Source organism: Dendropsophus ebraccatus, chromosome 6 (assembly GCF_027789765.1).
Source record: "Dendropsophus ebraccatus isolate aDenEbr1 chromosome 6, aDenEbr1.pat, whole genome shotgun sequence".
Lineage (NCBI taxonomy): Eukaryota > Metazoa > Chordata > Amphibia > Anura > Hylidae > Dendropsophus > Dendropsophus ebraccatus.
The window spans coordinates 11,632,321-11,655,126 of NC_091459.1; the positions used below are offsets into that span (position 1 = coordinate 11,632,321).

General features: G+C 45.9%; 1 protein-coding gene across 1 annotated transcript in view; it reads right to left on the reverse strand.

Annotated features, from left to right (window-relative positions):
- Positions 1-15,148, reverse strand: part of LOC138794649 (elongin-A-like) — a 110,689-nt gene extending 95,541 nt beyond the window's left edge. Inside the window, exon 1 of the mRNA XM_069973431.1 lies at positions 15,036-15,148. Coding sequence (XP_069829532.1) covers positions 15,036-15,050 — 15 coding nt within the window. The 5' untranslated portion in view covers positions 15,051-15,148. The remainder of the gene's footprint in view (positions 1-15,035) is intronic.
- Between the last annotated feature and the right edge of the window lie 7,658 nt (positions 15,149-22,806).

Genomic DNA, 22,806 nt, shown 5'->3' on the forward strand with positions numbered 1-22,806 from the left:
TAAGAGACATTCACCTCTTTCTTGACTTAGGCTATGTCCACATACAGTAAGTGACTGGCCGTTCCTTGACCCGGCTGGGTCACGGAACGGCCGGTCTCAGAAAAGATCATCCCTTTTAGCGCCCCTTAGTCCTGATGCGGGCACATCCGTGTGCACCCGCATCAGAACTCCCCACAGCACACTATGAAGCGTTTTTTACGCCTGTACTGATATGTCAGTTTTTTACGGCGCCGCTAGGGATCCCAGGCCGGAGTGTATACTATGTGTATACACTCCAGCTGGGATCCCTCCAGCCTGGCACCATGTAAGTTCCATTGAAATCAGGGCCGTTGAAACAACAGCCGTGATTTCCACAGAACTTACTTAGTACGAACATAGCCTTAGGCTGCATTCACACGTTCCGTGTTCCACACGGAACACGGACGTGGAATGCCTGTAACGGACTCTCCCCTGCCTGGGCAGCATCTGTAATTAGATGCTGGGAGCGGGGGAACTGTACAAATATACGCCGCGCTGTAAAGACAGCGCCGCGCAACTGATTCATTACAGCACGGCGCATATCTGTACAGTTCCCCCGCTCCCAGCATCTTATCACAGATGCTGCCCGGGCGGGAGGAAAGTTTGCGTCAATGCAGCCTTAAAGCTAAATGGAACTAATGGCAATGTAATTCAAACAGGGGTACTGTATAAACCTATCTCAGGCAATGTAACTCTACATGCCGAAAGTTGCCATCCAATCCACACTTTACGTTCCATCCCCATAGAGGAACTCACCAGAATGAAAAGAAACTGCAGTTCCATGGAATCATATGAGAAAGAAAAACGCACATGTGAACATTAAAAAAGTACATTAACCCTTTGAGGACCAGGCCCAAAATGACCCAGTGGACCGCACAAATTTTGATCTTAGTGTTTTTGTTTTCCCTCCTCCCCTTCTAAGAGCTCCAGCACTTTCAGTTTTTTATCTACAGGCCATGTAAGGGCTTATTTGTTACAGGAATAGTTGTACTGTGTAATGGCGTCATTCATTTTACCATAACATGTATGACGGAATTCCAAATATATTATTTATGAAGATATAAATAGGTGAAATCGTAAAAACGAGCAATATGGTAAGGTTTGGGGGGTTCCTGTGTCTACGTAATGCACTATATGGTATAAGTGACGTGATACCATTATTCTATAGGTCAGTCCGAACACAACCATATGCAGGTTACACAGATTCTGTAATGTTATATATTTTTTTAATGAAATCCTTTTTTTTGGCAATTAAATATTAATAAAATGGGCCTATTGTGACGCTTATAACAGTTTTATTTTTTCACCTACGGGGCTGTATGGGGTGTCATTTTTTCCGCCATGATCTCTAGTTTTTATTAATACCATATTTGTGAAATTCGGACGTTTTGATCACTTGTTATTAATTTTTTTTTATATATATATATAATGTAACAATAAATCGGTAATCCGCGCACTTTTTCCCCTCTTTTCGTGTACGCCGTTCACCGTTCGCAATGACGCTTGTTATATTTTAATAGATCGGACAATTACACACGCTACGGTATATTATATGTTTATTTATTTATTTTTATATATTTTATTTATATAATGGGAAAGGGGGTGATTTAAACTTTTATTGGGGGAGGGGCTTTGGGGTAGTGTAATAGTGTTTTTTACTTCTTTTTTTTTTACACATTTGAAGTCCCTTTGGGGGACTTTTACATACATTTGTTACATTACTCACACTGATCATTGCTATATCATAGGCATAGCATTGATCAGTGTGATAGGTGATCTGCTCATTGAGCTCATTGTGCAGGCTCAGTGAGCAGATCACTGATCGGACTGCACAGAGGCAGGTGAGAGACCTCCGGCGGTCCGTTTTAACGATCGGATGACTGCGGGGGTCCCGATCGGTAAGTGACAGGGGACTCCCCCTGTCACTTACACTTAAACGCCGCAGCGTTTAAGGAGTTAATGACACGCTGCAGCACGATCGCTGCAGCCTGTCATTAACGGTGAGGTGCCTCACTGCAGCCGCCCCCCAACTGCTATGAAGCGCGCTCCGTTCCAAAGCGCACTTCATAGCAGGAGAAACACCCAGGACGTACAGTTACGTCCTGGGTCGTCTGGTGACAGACTTCCGTGGCATAACTGTACGTCCAGGGTCGTACATAAGACGATTATCATTCGAAAAATCGTTAGCATTTAAACGACAATCAATTTGTGTAATAGCAGACAACAATTAAACGACCAACCAGAAATCATTCATCGTTTGATAGAATCTGGACCTATTTTCATTGTTGATTGTTCACAAATCGTTCGAACATCGTTCGGTGTAATAACGCGTCGTTCGTTGGTTCAGCCCGGAAACGACGAGAGCAAGAACGACCGTAAGTAACGATCATCGTCCCGTGTAATAGGGCGAATGATTTAAGATCTTTGTCATAGCGGTCGTTTGAGATTGTTTATCGTTAATCGAAGAAAAATCATCCCATGTAATACCACCCTTAGAAAGGTACACACAGAAGAACAACACGTGCGGTCTTTACAAATATCTGTCTATCGAATAGCATGTGCTGTGTTGGTTTGTAATAGAAATATTGCCACCTTGTGGTTAGATAACTGCATGACATGCTAAGCCATTTAGACAAGTGGGACAATACAGACTTGACATCTAGTTATCTAGACTGTAGAGGGCGCTGTGACCCTGTTACTGACCAAATCCAATATACCAAGATCAACACTACATAACAGTTAAATACCGCCACACCATGACCACCTATTGTACAAATAAACCATCATATTCTTACTAAACAAAATCCATTATACCAAGGTCAATGTCACCACCATTTAATAATGACTGTTAATGAGTACAAAACACTTTATACAGACCAACATTACCCCCATACAGTTACCACAGTACAGAGGTGATTAATGTCCAGGTCCTTCCAGTGACACACAGGTGACGTCTTCTCAAAGTCATTCTCTTTCGTCATTTTCTCACTGATAAATCTATTAGACAACCATCTTAGGCCTAACATGCTTCCATTATTATCATCGTCACAAACTCCCCAACCATAGTGATCCAAATGGTTATAATGCCCCTTTTGGGACCCACAAAGTATTATTGCCCCCAGTAGTGCCTGTACATGGTAGTTACCCCCAATAGTGCTCCACACAGCTGTAACCTCTCTAAATAGTGACATAGTGATTACAGCCATAAATGCCTGTACACTGCAGTCTCTAATCCAATAGTAGTTTGTCTCCCAAAGGTGACCTGGCACAGTATTTATACTCTTAATAGTGTCCCCACCAAGCATTTAGCTCTTCAATAGCACCCCCTTTATACCATTAAGCCCCTCAGTAGTGCCCCCTCACAGTAATAAGCCCCAAAAGAATGCCCCCTCAGACTAATAACCGTTAATAGTGTCTTCCAAAGAGAAAATGAAAATTTAAAGGGGTATTCTACTCAAACATAACTTTTAATATGTTGCTGCTCATGTTGAGACTAACAATTCCTTCCATACTTGTTATTATCTATTAAGTCTCCTTCCCCCAGTTCTGAGCTGCGTCTTTCTGCTGAAGACACAAAAATCTGTGTGTGAGGCTTTCTCTCTGTCTCCCTCTCCTCCCCCTCCCATCTGAGACAGCTGATGTAAACAAGTATCTGGCTGGCTTTATCTGCAACATTGTAGCTTCTTTGTAATGCTGGGAGGGTTACTCTGAGGTCAAGTTGCTAATAAACACACTTGTTTACATCAGCCGTATCAGAAGGGAGGGGGGAGACAGAGAGAAAAGCTCACACACAGATTATTGTGTCTTCAGCAGAAAACAGCAGCTCAGAAATGGGGGAAGGAGACTGAAGAGATAATAACAAGTATGAAAGGAATTGTTAGTCTAACCATGGGCAGCAACATATCAAAAGTTATGTTTGAGTGCAATACCCCTTTAAATGGTAGAAGTGGAGATCCATTGCCCCATGTTCTCTTGGTCAATTGCAGAGTGATTGCTTATAATTGTAGCTACCACCATCAAAAGTTTTGCTGTGGGGCCCAGTTATTTTAAGTTACGCCCCTGTTTAGGGTGGGGGGAAGCAAAAGCATATATTTAACAGGCAATTCACAGCATGTTCTTTAAAAGCTGTAATGTAGTAGTATCACACTGCGTAATGGAAACCACACGCCCAGTTCTGCTAACCAATAAAATCCAAAATATATCATGTTTAAGCTAGTTTTAGCATTTCCTCTTATTCTTCAATTACAAGTTATGTCACCAAGAATGGAACTGAGGATGTTTTTAGTCGGCTTAATAATATGATGTAGTGTTGGTTAAGACTGACGGAAGAAGTTTGCCAGTTATTCATTCTCACTTAAAAGAATTGTGTCATTAAAGGGGTACTCCGGGAAAAAAAATATGCTTTTAAATCAACTGGTGTCAGAAAGCCATACAGATTTGCAAATTACTTCTACTAAAGAAAATATCTACATATTTATGCATGGCTGAGATAGCAGACATGGCTGGATGGGAATATTCCTAATATTATGTCTAAGGTTATGTTCACACTAAGTATATTTTCGTAAAACTATGGCCGTTGTTGCCAATTGACACAACGGTCCTGATTAATACAAAAATATACATTGCATTGCTGGCTGTCTATGGAATCCCAGCCAGAGTGTATACACATGGTATACACTCCATCTTGGATCCCTAGCGGCGCCGCAAGAAACTGACATTTCAGTTTTCTGCGGCCGCTATTCATTGCGGCCCTGTCAGTGCACACTATCGAGTGAGCGGCTCCGGCCACATGCTCCATTGTGTGCAGTGAAGAGTTCTGATGCGGGCGCGCATTGATGCACCCGCATCAGAACTCAGCTGCGCAAAAGATCATCCGCCCGGTACTGCAGTACCAGCCGGGATGATCTTTTCTGAGACCGGCCAAGTCACGGAACGGCCGTTCTCTTATGAGGTCTGAACATGGCCTAATTGTGTACGTGCAAAATATTATACTGTTGGTGTTCAGACTGATTTCAACCGACTGACTTCATAAACCGATTATTTGTAGAGGGAAAGTAATCCACGAGAAGATTATGGTGATAGCAGCCATGTGCTTCCAGACTCCACTATAGAGAATACCGGCATTAAAGCCATTAATTTATACTCCAAACTCTTTAAATCGACTTACCACCTGGAGGAACAACACTCTCAGATGAGGATTTTCTAAAAGAACGAAAACTATTGGTATGTGAAAGATGTCTCAACTTTCTACTGTGCAAAGTGTAAGGCCAAAGAAACATGCAACTGCCCCATCTACTCTTTGGGTACATTCACAATGAGGGAAAACAGTGTTGCTTATGACCGGCTCGGCTGGTTGCTAGGTGCGCAGCGGTGCTCTTCTTTGATGTAGCCGTGGCTGGGGTTTCACCACCCCGGCCTGCTGGCATAAAGTGTTGGTAATTTTATTAACTGACTGGAGGACGGCACCGCCAGTCAGCTGTCAGAACACTCCCCATGCCCATGTTCTTTGCCTGCAATAGAGCCTCAGACCTTGAGTTCCCTCTTGACCTAGCGTTTGTTCCTGCATTCTTTTACTGGCATTTTGACTTTTGATTGTGCTGCCCATTTGTTATTAACCCAGACTCCTGACTCAGTTTCATTGTGTTTTTGTCTGTCTTGTCTTAGTTCACTGTTCACTTATACAGGCTAGGGACTGTCGACCAGTTGTCCGCTGTCACCTAGGGCAAATGAGGGAATTGGGCAGGGACGTCGGGGAGGGAGCCAGTGTCAGGGCAGCACCTGACTTTTGTCATCCAGTTCCCTACTCTGACAGCATCTCTGAATAGCATGTCTGCATGTGTTGCTGATATGCAGTGGTTGGTAACTACCAAAAGTGGTTTAATAAAGGATAAGGGATGAACTGGCAACAGGGTCATAAGTGCCTAACAGCCCTATTAGACAAAGTGATTTTTAAAGATTAACCATGAACGATCACAAACAAGATCATTTATCGTTAACTTGAAATAGTTCACCATATTACACAGATAGTTTACTCCATCTGATCCCAGCAAATGAAGGAACAATATGGAATTACCCTGAACGATTAGTAAACAAATTTAGAATTACAGTGAACGATTAAGAATGGTTTTGGTGTCAGCAACAAATGACAATGAACGATTTCTCATTGGTCGTTTGATTGCTGCCTGCATTTATACAAAACAATTATCGTTTAAATTCAAACGATATGACGATAATTTGCACGATAATCGCCCCATGTAATAGGGCCCTAAGGCTCATCGACATGCCCACGATTCACGGAACTCTTACATAGCGATTTACAGGACTTGATCTGCTGGTAACACCTAGATGCCACATTCCACAGGACACCTTCACCAGTCATATAGAGCTGTGGCAGCATGAAGGGGAGTAGCACAATATTAGGCGGTTGGTTTTAATGGCATGGTTGATTGGTTAGAGGGAATATCACCTTTCTAAAAGTTATATGATACCGTATATACAGCCCTGTGCTACTCACTTTCATGGTTCGGTGATCAGTCAATTAGTTGTGAACTATGGTCAAAGTTTAAATACTCTGCCCTTCTCTAATTTCAGAGATTAAACGTCCTCTTTAATAACCTGTTATTTTAGACCCATAGATTAAAATTAATCTTTGAATGAATAACTACAGTAGGAGTATATCAAATGTGATGTCTACCAAAATGTCACACAATAAAACTCCTCAAAAAAATAAATATGTTCCTTTCAAGCATCATATAACAACTGTTTAAGTGTCACTGTTGTTACAAAAAACTTTTTTTACATGTCATAGAGACATAAATAGAAAAATGTATATGAGAAGAAATAATCCAGCACTCACCCACTGTGGTCACTTCAAGGTGGTTTATTACAGCATGCAGCATTCACAGGGAGGGTGAAAAAACTAGTCCTGCAACACCTGTTTCAGGTTTCCCCTTCCTACTCCTGGCTAGGAGCTAGGACCACAGTGGGTGAGTGCTGGATTATTTCTTCTCATTTACATTTACTGCTTGTATTTATGTAACCATCTCTTGAGTGATATGCTACGCCACTCTGAGGATCCTAGAGATTATTAGGGGATTAGATACTATATACAGCTACCGATGCAGGTCGTCTGTTTCTCTTGGACACATAAACAGAAAAATGCTGCAGCAAACTGCAAGTGTCAGGACTCAACGCATATACTTCCTCCAGCGTACATACGATAAAAACCTGTTGTTTTTGATAAAAAATTAGGTTTTAGCAAACCATTTATTCAAATAGAATGTACGTTAAGATGAACCCCAAAGTTAGACCCTATACTGACCCTAGACTGTCTGAACTACTAATTTGAGGGAAATAGCAATATATGTGCATTCTCCATTATTAGTGTAGATTAGAAATTTGTCTAACTTTGCTTATGCAATAATGTATTAAAAAATACATTTTGGCCGGAGTTCTCCTTTAAGGTATCACACGAGGCACTTGTGCCCTTTCTTTAGTAAAATATAAAACAAATGCACACACCTGCCCCTAATTGCACACGTGTCTTTCTGAATCCATCTGCTCTGCTACTCAGAGCTTCCTGTTCTCCACTATGATACATTGAAACTGACTGCTTAGGCAACTGCTGGCTGAGGTTGGTCACCACTATCAACAGAATGGCACGGGTAGGACAACTGATGCAGATGAATGTTTTTTTTTTATATATATTTTAGTGCCACTATTAGCACTTCTAAATCTAAAAAAATCTAGACAAACAAGATTATGGGTATGTTTTTCTGATTGCCTATATCAAGTAGTTTGCTTTTGGCTTTTGTGTGTCAATACTTTTATATGTTGCCACAAGCCACACAGCAAATATGTTTTAACATCTTGGCTTTATATCATACTCAGTTCCCAGAATTTAACATACCTTTCCAAAAGCTTTGCACTTTCAGACAAAAAAACAGTTGGTTTTTTTTTCAACATTTCACAGCTAGATAAGACTGTTGACTATTAAGATCACATCTGGAATACTGTGTCCGGTTCTGGAGACTTCCTCTAAAAAGAGATATTGATAAAATACAACGGGTCCAAAAACGGGCTACAAAAAAGGTAGAGGGTGTCAGACATAAAACATATTAGGAAAGACTTAAATGAGAAGTCCGGTGAAAATTTTTATTCAAGTATTGTATTGCCCCCCAAAAGTTATACAAATCACCAATATACACTTATTATGGGAAATGCTTATAAAGTGCTTTTTTTTCCCTGCACTTACTACTGCATCAAGGCTTCACTTCCTGGATAACATGGTGATGTCACTTCCTGGATAACATGGTGATGTCACTTCCTGGATAACATGGTGATGTCACTTCCTGGATAACATGGTGATGTCACGACCCGACTCCCAGAGCTGTGCTGGCTGTGGCTGCTGGAGAGGATGATGGCAGAGGGATGCTTAGTGTCCCTCCAGTGCCCTGTGTCCCTCAGTGTCCCCTTGCCATCATCCTCTCCAGCAGCCACAGCCCGAACAGCTCTGGGAGTCGGGACATGACATCACTATTTTATCCAGGAAGTGACATCACAATTAGAGATGAGCGAACCAGCCGAAGTTCGGGTTCGTATGAACCTGAACTCTCGGCTTCTGATTCCCGCTGTCTGCCCGCTCCGTGGAGAGGGTGGATACAGCCTGAGGACTGCCTAGAAAACTGGGATACAGCCTATGGCTATGGCTGTATCCCAGTTTTCCAGGCCGTTGTATCCACCCTTTCCACGGAGACAGCGGGAATCAGAACCTCGGCCAGTTCGCTCATCTCTAATCACCATGTTTTCCAAGAAGGGACATCACCATTTTATCCAGGAAGTGACATCACCATGTTATCCAGGAAGTGACATCACCATGTTATCCAGGAAGTGACATCACCATGTTATCCAGGAAGTGAAGCCTTGATGCAGTAGTAAGTGCAGGACAAAAAACACTTTAAGCATTTCCTGTAATAAGTGTATATTGGGGATTTGTATAACTTTTGGGGGGGGGAGACAATACAATACTTTAATAAACATTTTCACCGGACTTCTCCTTTAAGGGTTTGAATCTGTATAGTCTGGAGGAAAGAAGAGAAAAGGGGGACATGATGGAAACCATTAAGTATGTTAAAGAACTAAATAAGGTTCAAGAGGGGAATGTTTTTAGAAAAAGAAAACTAATCTAAAGAACAAGAGGACACAGTGAGAGGTTAGTTGGGGGAAAAATCGGAAGCAATGTGAGAAAAAATTACTATACTGTGTAGAAGTGTCACTGGAAAAGTGTTCAAGGGGAGGTACATCTCACCCAGGCTACTGCATATGGTGAGATGGTGAATCCAGGTGAGATCTGTCACTCAGCAGTATTATGCTGCTGAGTTGTTCTTTCCATTTTCCGGGCCTGGATTTACTGGAATGGTGGGTAGGTTGGTAGTGGGACCTGCCATTCCCTTCCCCCCGATCCAGTTCGGGTGTTACAGTCAGGTGTGCTCTGATGAGCCTGCAATAAGTTAAAAGCTCCACAGAGCTACAGGTGATTGCTCTCAGCCAGGAGTGAACAGCCTGCATGCTGGTTCTCCTGGGAGCAAGGAATACTGCCGCTGCTGGGGCCTATTCATACCCTGCGATACAGCCTATTGAAGTGTCAGACAGGTGACCTGCTTGTTAGTAATGCCTAGACGGGCAAGACCTATTTGTTTTGTTTTGTTTATAAAAGCACGGTGTTGCTAAATTTCTGTTTGCTGGACTGTTTATGCTGCAAATAAATGCCAAGCTCCTGTTTTATAAAACCAAGTCTGTTGTGAACTGTGTCCAAACACACCATCCCCCGGGAAGATCCCTACAACTGAAATAGTAGTAGATGCTTGTAACTAACTTCCAGCAGATGTGATTGGTAAATCTACAGTAACAGAATTTAAACCTACCTGGTGTTTACATATATCTACCCTAAGATAATAAAAACGGAAATACTAAAAGGGCAGACTAGATGGTTCCAGTGGTCTTTTTCTGCCGACAATCGTCTATGTTTCTATGACTTGTACACCACCCTTTAAGAAAATCTGTCAGCACCCGACCCGAGGTGCTGACAACATGCAGTAGTACACTAGGGAGCATGTTAACTTTGGCTATTTTATCCATGAAGGCGATGCTGCACAATAGAAATTCTCCTACTGTAAGTCAAAGAGAAGTCATGGTGCAGCACTTCTGCAGCGCTCTGGGGCGCCTTCCCAGTCTGCTCAAGTGCTGCTGATGTAAGCAATGACAGTGAATGCAGGAGATGCGCAGCCTCTGACATCATTGTCTTTGGTAGTTCTTTTAAATTATCACTGTTGTTTAATTTTTTTTTGCAGAAATAGTACTGGCGATTTTAAGAAACGTTGTAATTGGGTTTATTAGCCAAAAAAAATGCATTTTTATCATGAAAAAGCAGTTTGAAGCTCTCCCCCCTGTCTTCATGGTTCTCTATGGAGGGGGGAGGGGTGGAGGGAGATGAGGCACCAAAACAGGACAACAGAGAGTTAATTTACAGCTACATCACCGGGCTATCTCCTCCGAGGTCAGCACTGACCTCTGAATAGCGCATATCACACAGTTCCTGCTGTGTAATCCTTAGTTCTCTGCTGGCGACTAATCTCCCTCCTCCCCTCTCCATAGGTTACACAGGGCCCTGATGTAAACAAATCGAGATTTCCTGATAATGAGCAGTGAATGAGAGAGAGGAGGGGGGGGGGCTGGGGAAAGTCTTTTTGAATGCAGATAATGGCAGATTTGCTTAATAAAACCAATTACAAAGTTTCTTAAAATCGTCTGCACTATTAATTTCTGCAAAAAACTTTAGGGAAAGAAGGCAAGTCTGGAGCTGGAACGTATTAATAGATGGTGCTGCCCAGATAAACACACATTGAGCCCTGTAGGCAGACACAGAAAAATTGTACAGAAAAAGTAGCTTTGTTAACTGGCTCAACAATATAAAAAAAAAAAAAAGTTTTATTAGACGAATAGGGCTTTGCACATACTTCTCTTAAAGGTTATACAAAATGGAAACTGAAAAAAAAGTTAGCATTTTAATAATAGAAAGGGTGCCAGAAATATTTGATTCTTTGTCATGGCTATGAAATGTAAAGCCTCCCATTGATGAAAATCTGCAAATGTTTATTTTTGTTTCTATTGCTATGATAACACGGTTCAGACGAGCTATGAGAGTCCTCATGTAACCTTTGTATATACAAGCTTGGCTGTAAAAGCTTGTTTGAAGAAGAGGAGTAATCAAGTGCTGGCAAACGTGTACCATTTTTTTGGTGTGTGAAGTATATAAGACTAAATTCGCACCATGTTTGTCAGGATGGTATCTTTGCGGAGCGTTATGCGTCCCACTGCTCGTGCTATGCGGCCGAGAAGGCGCTGATATTCTCTTATTCTGTTCTGTGTTTTGTTTTGCTGTGTCTGAACACTGGTTTATTTGCTCTCTTTGGGAGACACACCCGACTTCACCTGCTGAGTTCTGTCTGGCCATGTCAGGGTTAATCTGTGTTTTGGTTCTGCTGTGACTGACAGGTCTTCCTGCCAGTGGATCCGTTTTGTTCTCAGGTGTCTGTGCTTGGAGATCAGGGGGATGGTCCAATTATGTTCTGGATCAGAACCCTGGCCTCCTATATAACTACCTCAGTCTTGGATATCATTGCTGGTTATTGACTTAGTCTCTGCCTGCTTGTATCTTCTGTGTATTTGCTATTCCTGATCTTTGCCTTATTCCTTGACTTCCCTTGCTTGCCGCCTGCCCTTGACCATATTGCCTGGACTTTGACTACGTTTATTGGATATTGATTTTGTACTTTTGCTGCCCGATTGTGACCCGGACTGTTGACTATTCTTCATTGTGTTTGTCTGTCTGTCTGTTTGTCTTGTCTTTGTGTCCCACCTAGCCAGTGCAGGGACCGCCGCCAAGTTGCTCGCCGCCATCTTAGGGCGGATTGTGGCAAGTAGGTAGAGGACAGTGGGCGGGGCTGAGCTTAGGGCTCACTGTCTTGTCTTGTCTTGTCCTGCTGTCCGGATCCTAACAATGTTTTTGCATCCTGTTGAAACGTCCTTTTTATCACTAAAAATTTGGTGAAGCAAAACAAACAATTTTTGGCATTAGTCCATTTTTATTGCCCTTTTTTTTGAGGTTTCACATAAAAGTTATATGCTTTGTTTTAACTTTTTCTTTGTGGTAGTACTAAGGGTACTATTACACGGGCCGTTGGGGGCCCGACAATTACTGTAAACGAGCGCCGATCTGCCTATTACACGGCCCGATAATCGTTTAACAAGGGCTGCATGGACATCGTTACCAATGTCCTTGCAGCCCTTGCTTAAAACTGCATACATTACCTATCCATGGTCCAGGGCTCCTCTTGCGATCCGCTTATCCCTGAGTCCTGCGCGCTGCAGCTTCAGAGCTGCCAGTCTTAGCTGACAGGCTGCTCAGCCAATCACTGGCCGTGGTGGTCCTGGCCAGTGATTGGCTGAGCAGCCTGTCAGCTAAGACTGCCTGCTTTGAAGCTGCAGCGCGCGGGACCCCGGGGTAAGCAGAGTGCAAGAGGAGCCCTGGACCATGGATAGGTAATGTATGCAGTTTGCAAATCATCAGCAGCTGGCCGCACATCACTATTACACGTAGCTTTACGCGATTAGTGCCCGACAATTATAGGTCTAAACCTATATCAACGATCAGCCGATGATGGTTGTGTTTATTACACGGAACAATAATCGTCCAGATAGGGCCGATTCGGCCAATTAGCGTTCCATGTAATAGGGCCCTAAGGGCTTAGCATTACTGTATTGGGGCATTATGAATGTGCAGACACAAAGGGGTCATTGTTACTGTGTGAAGGCACTTAGGCTCACACGTCCTGTAAAATTGTTCGTGGTCACTGATCTGCAACCACGGACAATTTTAGCAACCATTAAAATCAATTCATTCATTCACACGATCGATGCCGCGACCCCCACCGCAAAAAAATAGGACATGTCCTAATTCGGAGGAGGATTGTGGCATGGATCCCCCAAAAGAAGGGCAGCCCCCCAGCAGCAGAGATGACAGGAGGAAATAATCTGACAACTACTTGCCTACTCCCCCGTGCTGGCTTACACATGTTCACCAAAAGCAGCGTGGTCCCTCATTGCCTTCTTCTCCTGGCGCCACCACGAACCATCGTAGTCCACACGACTTCTGGTGAACGTGTGTAAGCTGGCTGGCACGGGAGTAGTCTATTAGTTGTCAGATTATGTGCTCCTGCCATCTCTGCTGGGTGGCGGGGCTGCACTTCTTTTGGGGGCATGACCTATTTTTTCGTGGCGCAGATTGCGGAAGAAGTCGCGGCACGGATTGTGTGAATGAGGCCTTAGGGTGGTATTACACGGGCCGAGCAGGGCCCGATAATACCTGTAAACGAGCAGCGATCTGCTAGATCGTTGCTCATTTACTGGGCCTATTACACGGCCCGATAATCGTTTGACAAGAGCTGCAAGGACATCGTTACCGATGTCCTTGAAGCCCTTGCTAAACTGGCATACATTACCCATCCACGTTCCAGGGCTGCTTCTGCCGTCCGCTTCTCCCGGGGTCCCACGCGCGCTCTAGCTTCACAGCGGCCTGTCAGCTGGTAGGCCGCTCAGCCAAACACAGGCCGGGACCGCCGCGGCCTGTGATTGGCTGAGCGGCCTATTAGCTGACAGGCCTCTGTGAAGCTAGAGCGCGCACGGGACCCCGGGAGAAGCGGACGGCAGGAGCAGCCCTGGAACGTGGATGGGTAATGTATATCGTTAGTCGCCGGCCACGCACCGCTATTATACGCAGCGGTGCGCGGTCGGCACCCGACGAAAATTTAACCTATATCAACGATCAGCCAGTGATCGTTGTCATCGGCTGATCGTTGCATTTATTACACGGAGGGATAATCAGCCGAATCGGGCCAATTCGTCCGATTATCGTTCCGTGTAATAGTACCCTTAGGCCTGATTTACACATCTGCATTACAAGTGAAAGGGGCTTAAGGGCATTTTCTACTGTGTTTGGTCACTATGAAGGGCACAAAGAAGCACACAATTATGTATAGATCAATAGAAGGTGTAAGGGGCTCTCTAGAACAACCACCAATAAATGATGTCAGTGGTAATAGGGGTTGGGTCCAGGGAGAGTGACTGGGAAGAGGGCAGTGGCAGCATGACAACATGCCGCTGCAGCACCGCCCTTATGTCTACCTACCGGGATCCGGACCATTCATTGAATTTGTTTTTTTTTAATTGCTGCCGCCCCGGAGTCTGGCTGACACAGCATTGGAGAGCTGTGCCGAGCAGGTATAAGGTACTGGGGCCAGGTCACACTCCCTCAGGTAGGTGATTGGTTCTCTTTAAGGCATATTACATAATTCAGCAATTCTTTGGCCTATGTGAAAAAAAAAAATGCTGGTTTACACTGCTAGTTTTTGGCGGGATACAGAATAACACAATCTGATATTCTATCTGTATCCTAAATGTAGTGTCTAGCTTAGATGCACATAAATTATTTCATATGATAACTGATCATACACTCACTATTTGCTCACACGTAGTATGGATTAGTCATCTTATAATACATGACAAATATGTGAAACACATACAACTGTGCAGATTAAGCGAGCGAGGACAAGCGATAAAAGGCATGGCTGGGATTTTGCTGTGTCATTTTGTATTTGCATCTTTTACACTGTATTACAGAGAAGAGTCTCCGGCTCACGTAACATCAACAATTCTTTATTATAGGTTCATTCATTTAAAAGGCCTGTACCTGTACCTCTGTATTATATTCAAATAATATAGTACACTATATGGATACTGCATTGACACAGAATCTTTTAGGACATCCGATTTTATCTCCATAGATATTAATATTTAGTGCCCCCCCCCCCTGCAGTTATCAGTTTAACCCATTATATGCCGCTGTTAAATCATGACAGATGCATGTAACGGGTTGCGGTGGGGTGAACAACTATACTCACCGGATCAAACCTCATGCGGCAAGGCTTCCAAACAGCTCCATGGCCTTTTGAAGACCCTCACGATTGCCACGGATATCCCTCTACACAGCACCAGAATTACTGTATTTTGTCAATCCGCCTAGGAAACCACATCATAAAAGAGATCAAAAAGTCACATATATAAAACTTGGTATCAATTAAAACTATACATCTTCCCGCAAAAAAATGAGCCCAAAACTGACTCCATCATGCAGAGGAAAAAAAAAGGCTATGAGTCTTTTTTTTTTTTTTTTTTTTTTTTTCATTTTTTTTAGGAAGAGTTCCTATTGTGCCAAAGTGGTAATAATTAAAAAAAAATAAAAATATAAATTTTGTAACGCCATAACTGTAATGACCCAGAGAATACACTTATTTTATTTTCACCACTGAATAGCATTATTTAATATTGAAAAAAGAAAAATAAATGATAATTGTTCTAATTTTTCAGGATATTTTGAGGTTTTCACAAAAAACACACAACACTGACAGCTACATTCAAAAGCCCCTTAAAAAAATGTTCCCTAGTGTCTAGTGGGTGGACATGTGCTACCTGCTGGGCTGGGAGTCAGGTCTGCAATGACGCTAATCCTGGATCGCCACTCCTTTATTATGGGCTCCAGCAGCCCATTACAATCTAGCGCCGATTACATAGATCAATGCAGTACATAGGTATTGATCTCTATGAGAAATCAGTTCATTGAACATTGACACCCTCTAGTGGGCCAAAAGTTAGGGTTAATAAAAAAACCTTCCCATATTATAGGTTTAAATCACCCTCATTTTCCCATTTTATAAATAAAAATAAATAAAAAAATTAACATATTTGGTATCGCCGGGTGCAGAATTGCCCAAACTGTCGAATTATGCCATTTGTGATCTCACACGGTAAAATGAGCAAGCTCAAATGCCAAAGTGCAAAATTGCACATTGTTGGTGTCATCAAATCTGGAGAAAATTGTAATAAAAAGTGATTAAAAAGTCGCATATAGGCAAGCAAGGTACTGATAGAAAGTACAGATGATGGTGCAAAAAATGACACCTCACACAGCCCCATAGACCAAAGGATAACAACGTTATAAGGATGGGAATAGAGCAATTTTAAACACATTTAGGGGTTAAGGCCCAACTTAGCTGCAGCAGAAAAGGGGTTAAACTGGGGCATGCCAAAACAATCGTCCAGTCAGAACTGAGTGTGACCAACGTGGCCTTTTTCCTTTGATACAATTTCAAATTTTCTTTTTGATGTAAAATGATTCATGGGAACATGCGATGTAAAACGGAACATACTTGTATCTAACCCATAAGTGACGTAATGTGAACACCCTAAGTAAAGAGAATCAGTTATCTTCACTTTTTAGACAGCTACACTTTTTATTTTTTAGAAAAAATTGTGAACAGATATGAAGAGGGACCTTTGCTTAGGACTCCCCACTATCAGCTATAGCTGAGCGCCACTAACAAAACTGTTCACCTGCTGCTTCAGGGCGGCTCACCAGTAGAGATGAGCGCGATTTGAGCATGTCAGATTTATTGCTCAGCATTCGGATGCAGCCCTAGGGAGTCAGGGAAAACATGGATACATCCTTGCTTGTTCATCTATTCAAAAAAGGTTGTCTTATTTCAGATAATCTGTGTGTGTGTAAAAGGACCCTTAGGCTCCGTGTACAGGGAGCAAAAGTGGCGGAATTCTCCGCCAGCCTCCCGTCATTATGACAGTCTATAAGAGGCTCGTGCGCCTCCTCTCTCGGCGCTGAAGTATGGACAAGTTCATTCTTTAGTGCAGAGAGAGGAGGCGCGTGAGCCTCCCATAGACTCTCATTATGACAGGGAGGCTGGCGGAGAATTCGGCCACTTTTGCTCCCTGTACACGGAGCCTAAGGGTCCTTTTACACACACAGATTATCTGACAGATTTTTGAAGCAGAAGCCAGGAATGGATTTGAAAAGAGGAGAAATCTCAGTCTTTCCTTTATGACCCATTCCCTCTTTATAGTCTGTTCCTGGCTTTGGCTTTAAAAATCTGTCAGATAAATGTGTGTAAACTTACAATTATTCATGAGCTCTACTCCAATTACTGGGACCTGTAATGTGTAGGGTTGTGTTTCCACATTTACAGTTCTAGGTAATGTTGACACTACGTATATTTTCGTAAAACTACGGGCGTTGTTGCCGATTGCAATGACGTCTGTGATTAATACGAAAATATATGTTACTTTGCCATCTATGGAATCCCGGCCGGAGTGTATACACATGGTATACGCTCCGGCCAGGATCTCTAGCGGTGTCGCAAACAATTGACATGTCAGTTTTCCGCGGCCGCTATGCATTGAATAGTGGCGGCAGAAAACCATGTCAGTGCACACAGTGGAGCGAGTGGCAGTACCGGTCGGGATGATCTTTTCTGAGACCGGCCGTTACTTTTCTGAGACCGGCCTTTAAGACCTTGTAGGAGACCAACCGTTCCGTGACCCGGCAGGTACAGCCGAGTCGAGTTCTGTAATACAAGTGTACAGGACAAAATTTATTAAACTGTCAAAAGGAAAGTCTGTTGCCCCTTGAAACCAATCACAACACAGCTTTCATTTTGAGACTATGTCCATACACAGTATTTTTTCCCAGTATGTTGCAACCAAAACCAGGAGTAGTTCGAAAACACAGAAAGGATCTGTTCACACACTGTTGAAACTGAGTTGATGGGGTCATTTAATGGCAAATAATTGCTGTTATTTTAAAACAACGGGCATTATTTACCATTAGGGTATGTTCACACTGAGGAATATGTGAGGAATTGAAGAGGAATTCAATTCCTCAATGTGAACATACTCTTAAATGGCAGCCATCCACGGCCATTCAACAGTGTGAGAACATAGCCTCTCTGTGTTTCCAATCCACTCCTGGTTTTGGTTGAAAAATACTGACCAAAATATGTTTGTGAACATAGCCTGAAAGAGAATAGTAAATGAAAGCTGTGTTGTAATGCGTTGCTATAGGCAAAAAAGTATTTTTTTTTCTCTTTTACAGCTTTAAAAAACTCCTCCTTCTGCATCTCCACCAGCTGGCCTGTCACCAACAAGCCTCTAGCTTTACCATCAGAGCACCATGCCATCCCTCCCGCTGCTGCACCACCCCATCCCTCCCACTGCTGCACCACCCCATCCATCCCACTGCTACACCAAGCCATCCCTACTGCTGCACCACCCCATCCCTCCCGCTGCTGCACCACCCCATACCTCCTGCTGCTGCACACCCCATCCATTCCACTGCTACACCAAGCCATCCCTACTGCTGCACCACCCCATCCCTCCCGCTGCTGCACCACCCCATCCATCCCACTGCTGCACCACCCCATCCCTCCCACTGCTGCACCACGCCATCCCTCCCGCTGCTGCACCACCCCATCCCTCCCACTGCTGCACCACCCCATCCCTCCCGCTGCTGCACCACCCCATCCCTCCCGCAGCTGCACCATCCCATCCCTCCCGCTGCTGCACCACCCCATCCCTCCCGCTGCTGCACCACCCCATCCCTCCTGCTGCTGCACCACCCCATCCATCCCACTGCTACACCAAGCCATCCCTTCTGCTGCACCACCCCATCCCTCCCGCTGCTGCACCACCCCATCCATCCCGCTGCTGCACCACCCCATCCCTCCCGCTGCTGCACACCCCATCCATCCCACTGCTACACCAAGCCATCCCTACTGCTGCACCACCCCATCCCTCCCGCTGCTGCACCACCCCATCCATCCCACTGCTACACCAAGCCATCCCTACTGCTGCACCACCCCATCCCTCCCGCTGCTGCACCACCCCATACCTCCTGCTGCTGCACACCCCATCCATTCCACTGCTACACCAAGCCATCCCTACTGCTGCACCACCCCATCCCTCCCGCTGCTGCACCACCCCATCCATCCCACTGCTGCACCACCCCATCCCTCCCACTGCTGCACCACGCCATCCCTCCCGCTGCTGCACCACCCCATCCCTCCCACTGCTGCACCACCCCATCCCTCCCGCTGCTGCACCACCCCATCCCTCCCGCAGCTGCACCATCCCATCCCTCCCGCTGCTGCACCACCCCATCCCTCCCGCTGCTGCACCACCCCATCCCTCCTGCTGCTGCACCACCCCATCCATCCCACTGCTACACCAAGCCATCCCTTCTGCTGCACCACCCCATCCCTCCCGCTGCTGCACCACCCCATCCATCCCGCTGCTGCACCACCCCATCCCTCCCGCTGCTGCACACCCCATCCATCCCACTGCTACACCAAGCCATCCCTACTGCTGCACCACCCCATCCCTCCCGCTGCTGCACCACCCCATCCATCCCACTGCTACACCAAGCCATCCCTACTGCTGCACCACCCCATCCCTCCCGCTGCTGCACCACCCCATACCTCCTGCTGCTGCGCACCCCATCCATCCCACTGCTACACCAAGCCATCCCTACTGCTGCACCACCCCATCCCTCCAGCTGCTGCACCACCCCATACCTCCTGCTGCTGCACCACCCCATCCATCCCACTGCTACACCAAGCCATCCCTACTGCTGCACCACCCCATCCCTCCCGCTGCTGCACCACCCCATCCCTCCTGCTGCTGCACCACCCCATCCATCCCACTGCTACACCAAGCCATCCCTACTGCTGCACCACCCCATCCCTCCTGCTGCTGCACCACCCCATCCATCCCACTGCTACACCAAGCCATCCCTTCTGCTGCACCACCCCATCCCTCCCTACTGCTGCACCACCCCATCCCTCCCGCTGCTGCACACCCCATCCATCCCACTGCTGCACCACCCCATCCCTACTGCTGCACCACCCCATCCCTCCCGCTGCTGCACCACCCCATCCCTCCCGCTGCTGCACCACCCCATCCATCCCACTGCTACACCAAGCCATCCCTACTGGGAATAAACTTTTGGTTTTAGTGCTGGGACACTGCTATCACTCAGCAGTGTCCCAGCACCTATCCCAGCGGCGGCCCTGATCTCCTTCCTACCTGCAGCCGCTCTGCATACTGGTGATGCTGCTGGGAGGAGGGAGAGTAGTGAGAGCCGTTCCTTTTAGCTGGCGACCACGTGGTGCTCTGGCAGTGACATCCCCCGGATCCCACTCAGCTGGCGATAGGATGCCAACTCCCCTTCACTCCTGGACCCCACTCTGCGTATAGCGGCAGCCTGCCCTCCCCCTGGCTCAGCATCAATCGGGTCCCGGCATGGGGGGTGCGGGTGCTATGCGCCCTCCGTGACAGGGGCGCAATCACCAAGCACCGCATAGCACCCGTGTCATCCATGCAGGGACCCGATCGATGCTGAGCAAGGGGGAGGGCAGGCTGCCGCTATCCGCAGAGTGGGGTCCGGGAGGGAAGGGGAGTCGGCATCCTACTGCGAGATGAGTGGGGTCTGGGGGATGTCACTGCCAGATGTTTTTTTTTTGTAGAAGGTTATTTAGTAGGGTGCACTGAGATAAAAAGAAGTTTCCAAGGGGTTACCCCATCACAGACCTCTCTCAGTTCAGCATTAATCAATAGCAACATCAAATCAACCATCAAAACATCTGGCTACATGGGGGGAGGTATCTGACTACATGGGGAGGTATCTGACTACATGGGGGGAGGTATCTGACTACATGGGGGAGGTATCTGACTACATGGGGGAGGTATCTGACTACATGGGGGAGGTATCTGACTACATGGGGAGGTATCTGACTACATGGGGGAGGTATCTGACTACATGGGGGAGGTATCTGACTACATGGGGGAGGTATCTGACTACATGGGGGAGGTATCTGACTACATGGGGAGGTATCTGGCTACATGGGGGAGGTATCTGACTACATGGGGGAGGTATCTGACTACATGGGGGAGGTATCTGACTACATGGGGGAGGTATCTGACTACATGGGGGAGGTATCTGACTACATGGGGGAGGTATCTGACTACATGGGGGAGGTATCTGACTACATGGGAGGAGGTATCTGACTACATGGGGAGGTATCTGACTACATGGGGGAGGTATCTGACTACATGGGGGAGGTATCTGACTACATGGGGGAGGTATCTGACTATATGGGGAGGTATCTGACTACATGGGGAGGTATCTGACTACATGGGGGAGGTATCTGACTACATGGGGGAGGTATCTGACTACATGGGGGAGGTATCTGACTACATGGGGGAGGTATCTGGCTACATGGGGAGGTATCTGACTACATGGGGAGGTATCTGGCTACATGGGGGAGGTATCTGACTACATGGGGGAGGTATCTGACTACATGGGGGAGGTATCTGACTACATGGGGGAGGTATCTGACTACATGGGGGAGGTATCTGACTACATGGGAGGTATCGACTACATGGGGGAGGTATCGGACTACATGGGGAGGTATCTGGCTACATGGGGGAGGTATGTAACTACATGGGAGGAATCTGACTACATGGGGGAGGTATCTGGCTACATGGGGGAGGTATCTGACTACATGGGGGAGGAATCTGACTACATGGGGAGGTATCTGACTACATGGGGAGGTATCTGACTACATGGGGGAGGAATCTGACTACATGGGGGAGGTATCTGGCTACATGGGGGAGGTATCTGACTACATGGGGAAGTATCTGACTACATGGGGGAGGTATCTGACTACATGGGGGAGGTATCTGACTACATGGGAGAGGTATCTGACTACATGGGGAGGTATCTGACTACATGGGGGAGGTATCTGACTACATGGGGGAGGTATCTGACTACATGGAGGAGGTATCTGACTACATGGGGGAGGTATCTGACTACATGGGGGAGGTATCTGACTACATGGGGGAGGTATCTGACTACATGGAGGAGGTATCTGACTACATGGGGGAGGTATCTGACTGCCTGGGGAGGTATCTGACTACATGGGGGAGGTATCTGACTACATGGGGAGGTATCTGACTACATGGGGGAGGTATCTGACTACATGGCGGAGGTATCTGACTACATGGGGGGAGGTATCTGACTACATGGGGAGGTATCTGACTACATACTAATAAGTTAAATAGGCATTGGCTACATTCTGGTAGCGGAATAAAAATCTGTGACAATGTAAAACCATGGGCCATAACAGTACAGAGTATCGCAGCGGATTTTGCTACAAAACGCGTGATAGTACTGTAGGGCGAAGATGATAACTAGAGATGAGCGAAACCGGAGCATGCTGGAGTCCATCCGAACCCGAACTTTCGGCATTTGATTAGCGGTGGCTGCAGAAGTTGGATAAAGCCCTAAGGCTATGTGGAAATCATGGATATAGTCATTGGCTGTATCCATGTTTTCCAGACAACCTTAGAGCTTTATCCAAGTTCAGCAGCCGCCGCTAATCAAATACCGAACAATCGGGTTCGGATCGACTCGAATCTGTACCCAGTTCGCTCATCTCTAATGATAATCGTATCCTTGGGGGTATGCGGCTGCAGCATCTCGTCGCATGGGGCGGGGGGGGTTCTTGGCTTGAAAAGGTTTAGAAACTCTGCTCTACACCGCATCATTACCATGTATGAAGCGCAGTGATTCTTCTTGGCTACCATTACATGGCAACCAGCTCCTGCCCAGAGAACTGCACAGTCATCCCCACCTCACGCTTATGCCACCCCCACATTATTACACAGGACGCCGGCAGCGGCAGGGTTAATCTCCTCACACTAGTCAGTAAAACTGCCAAGTCACGGCGGGGAGTGACGTGAGGCCCCGCCCACCTGAAGGGAGGGGGG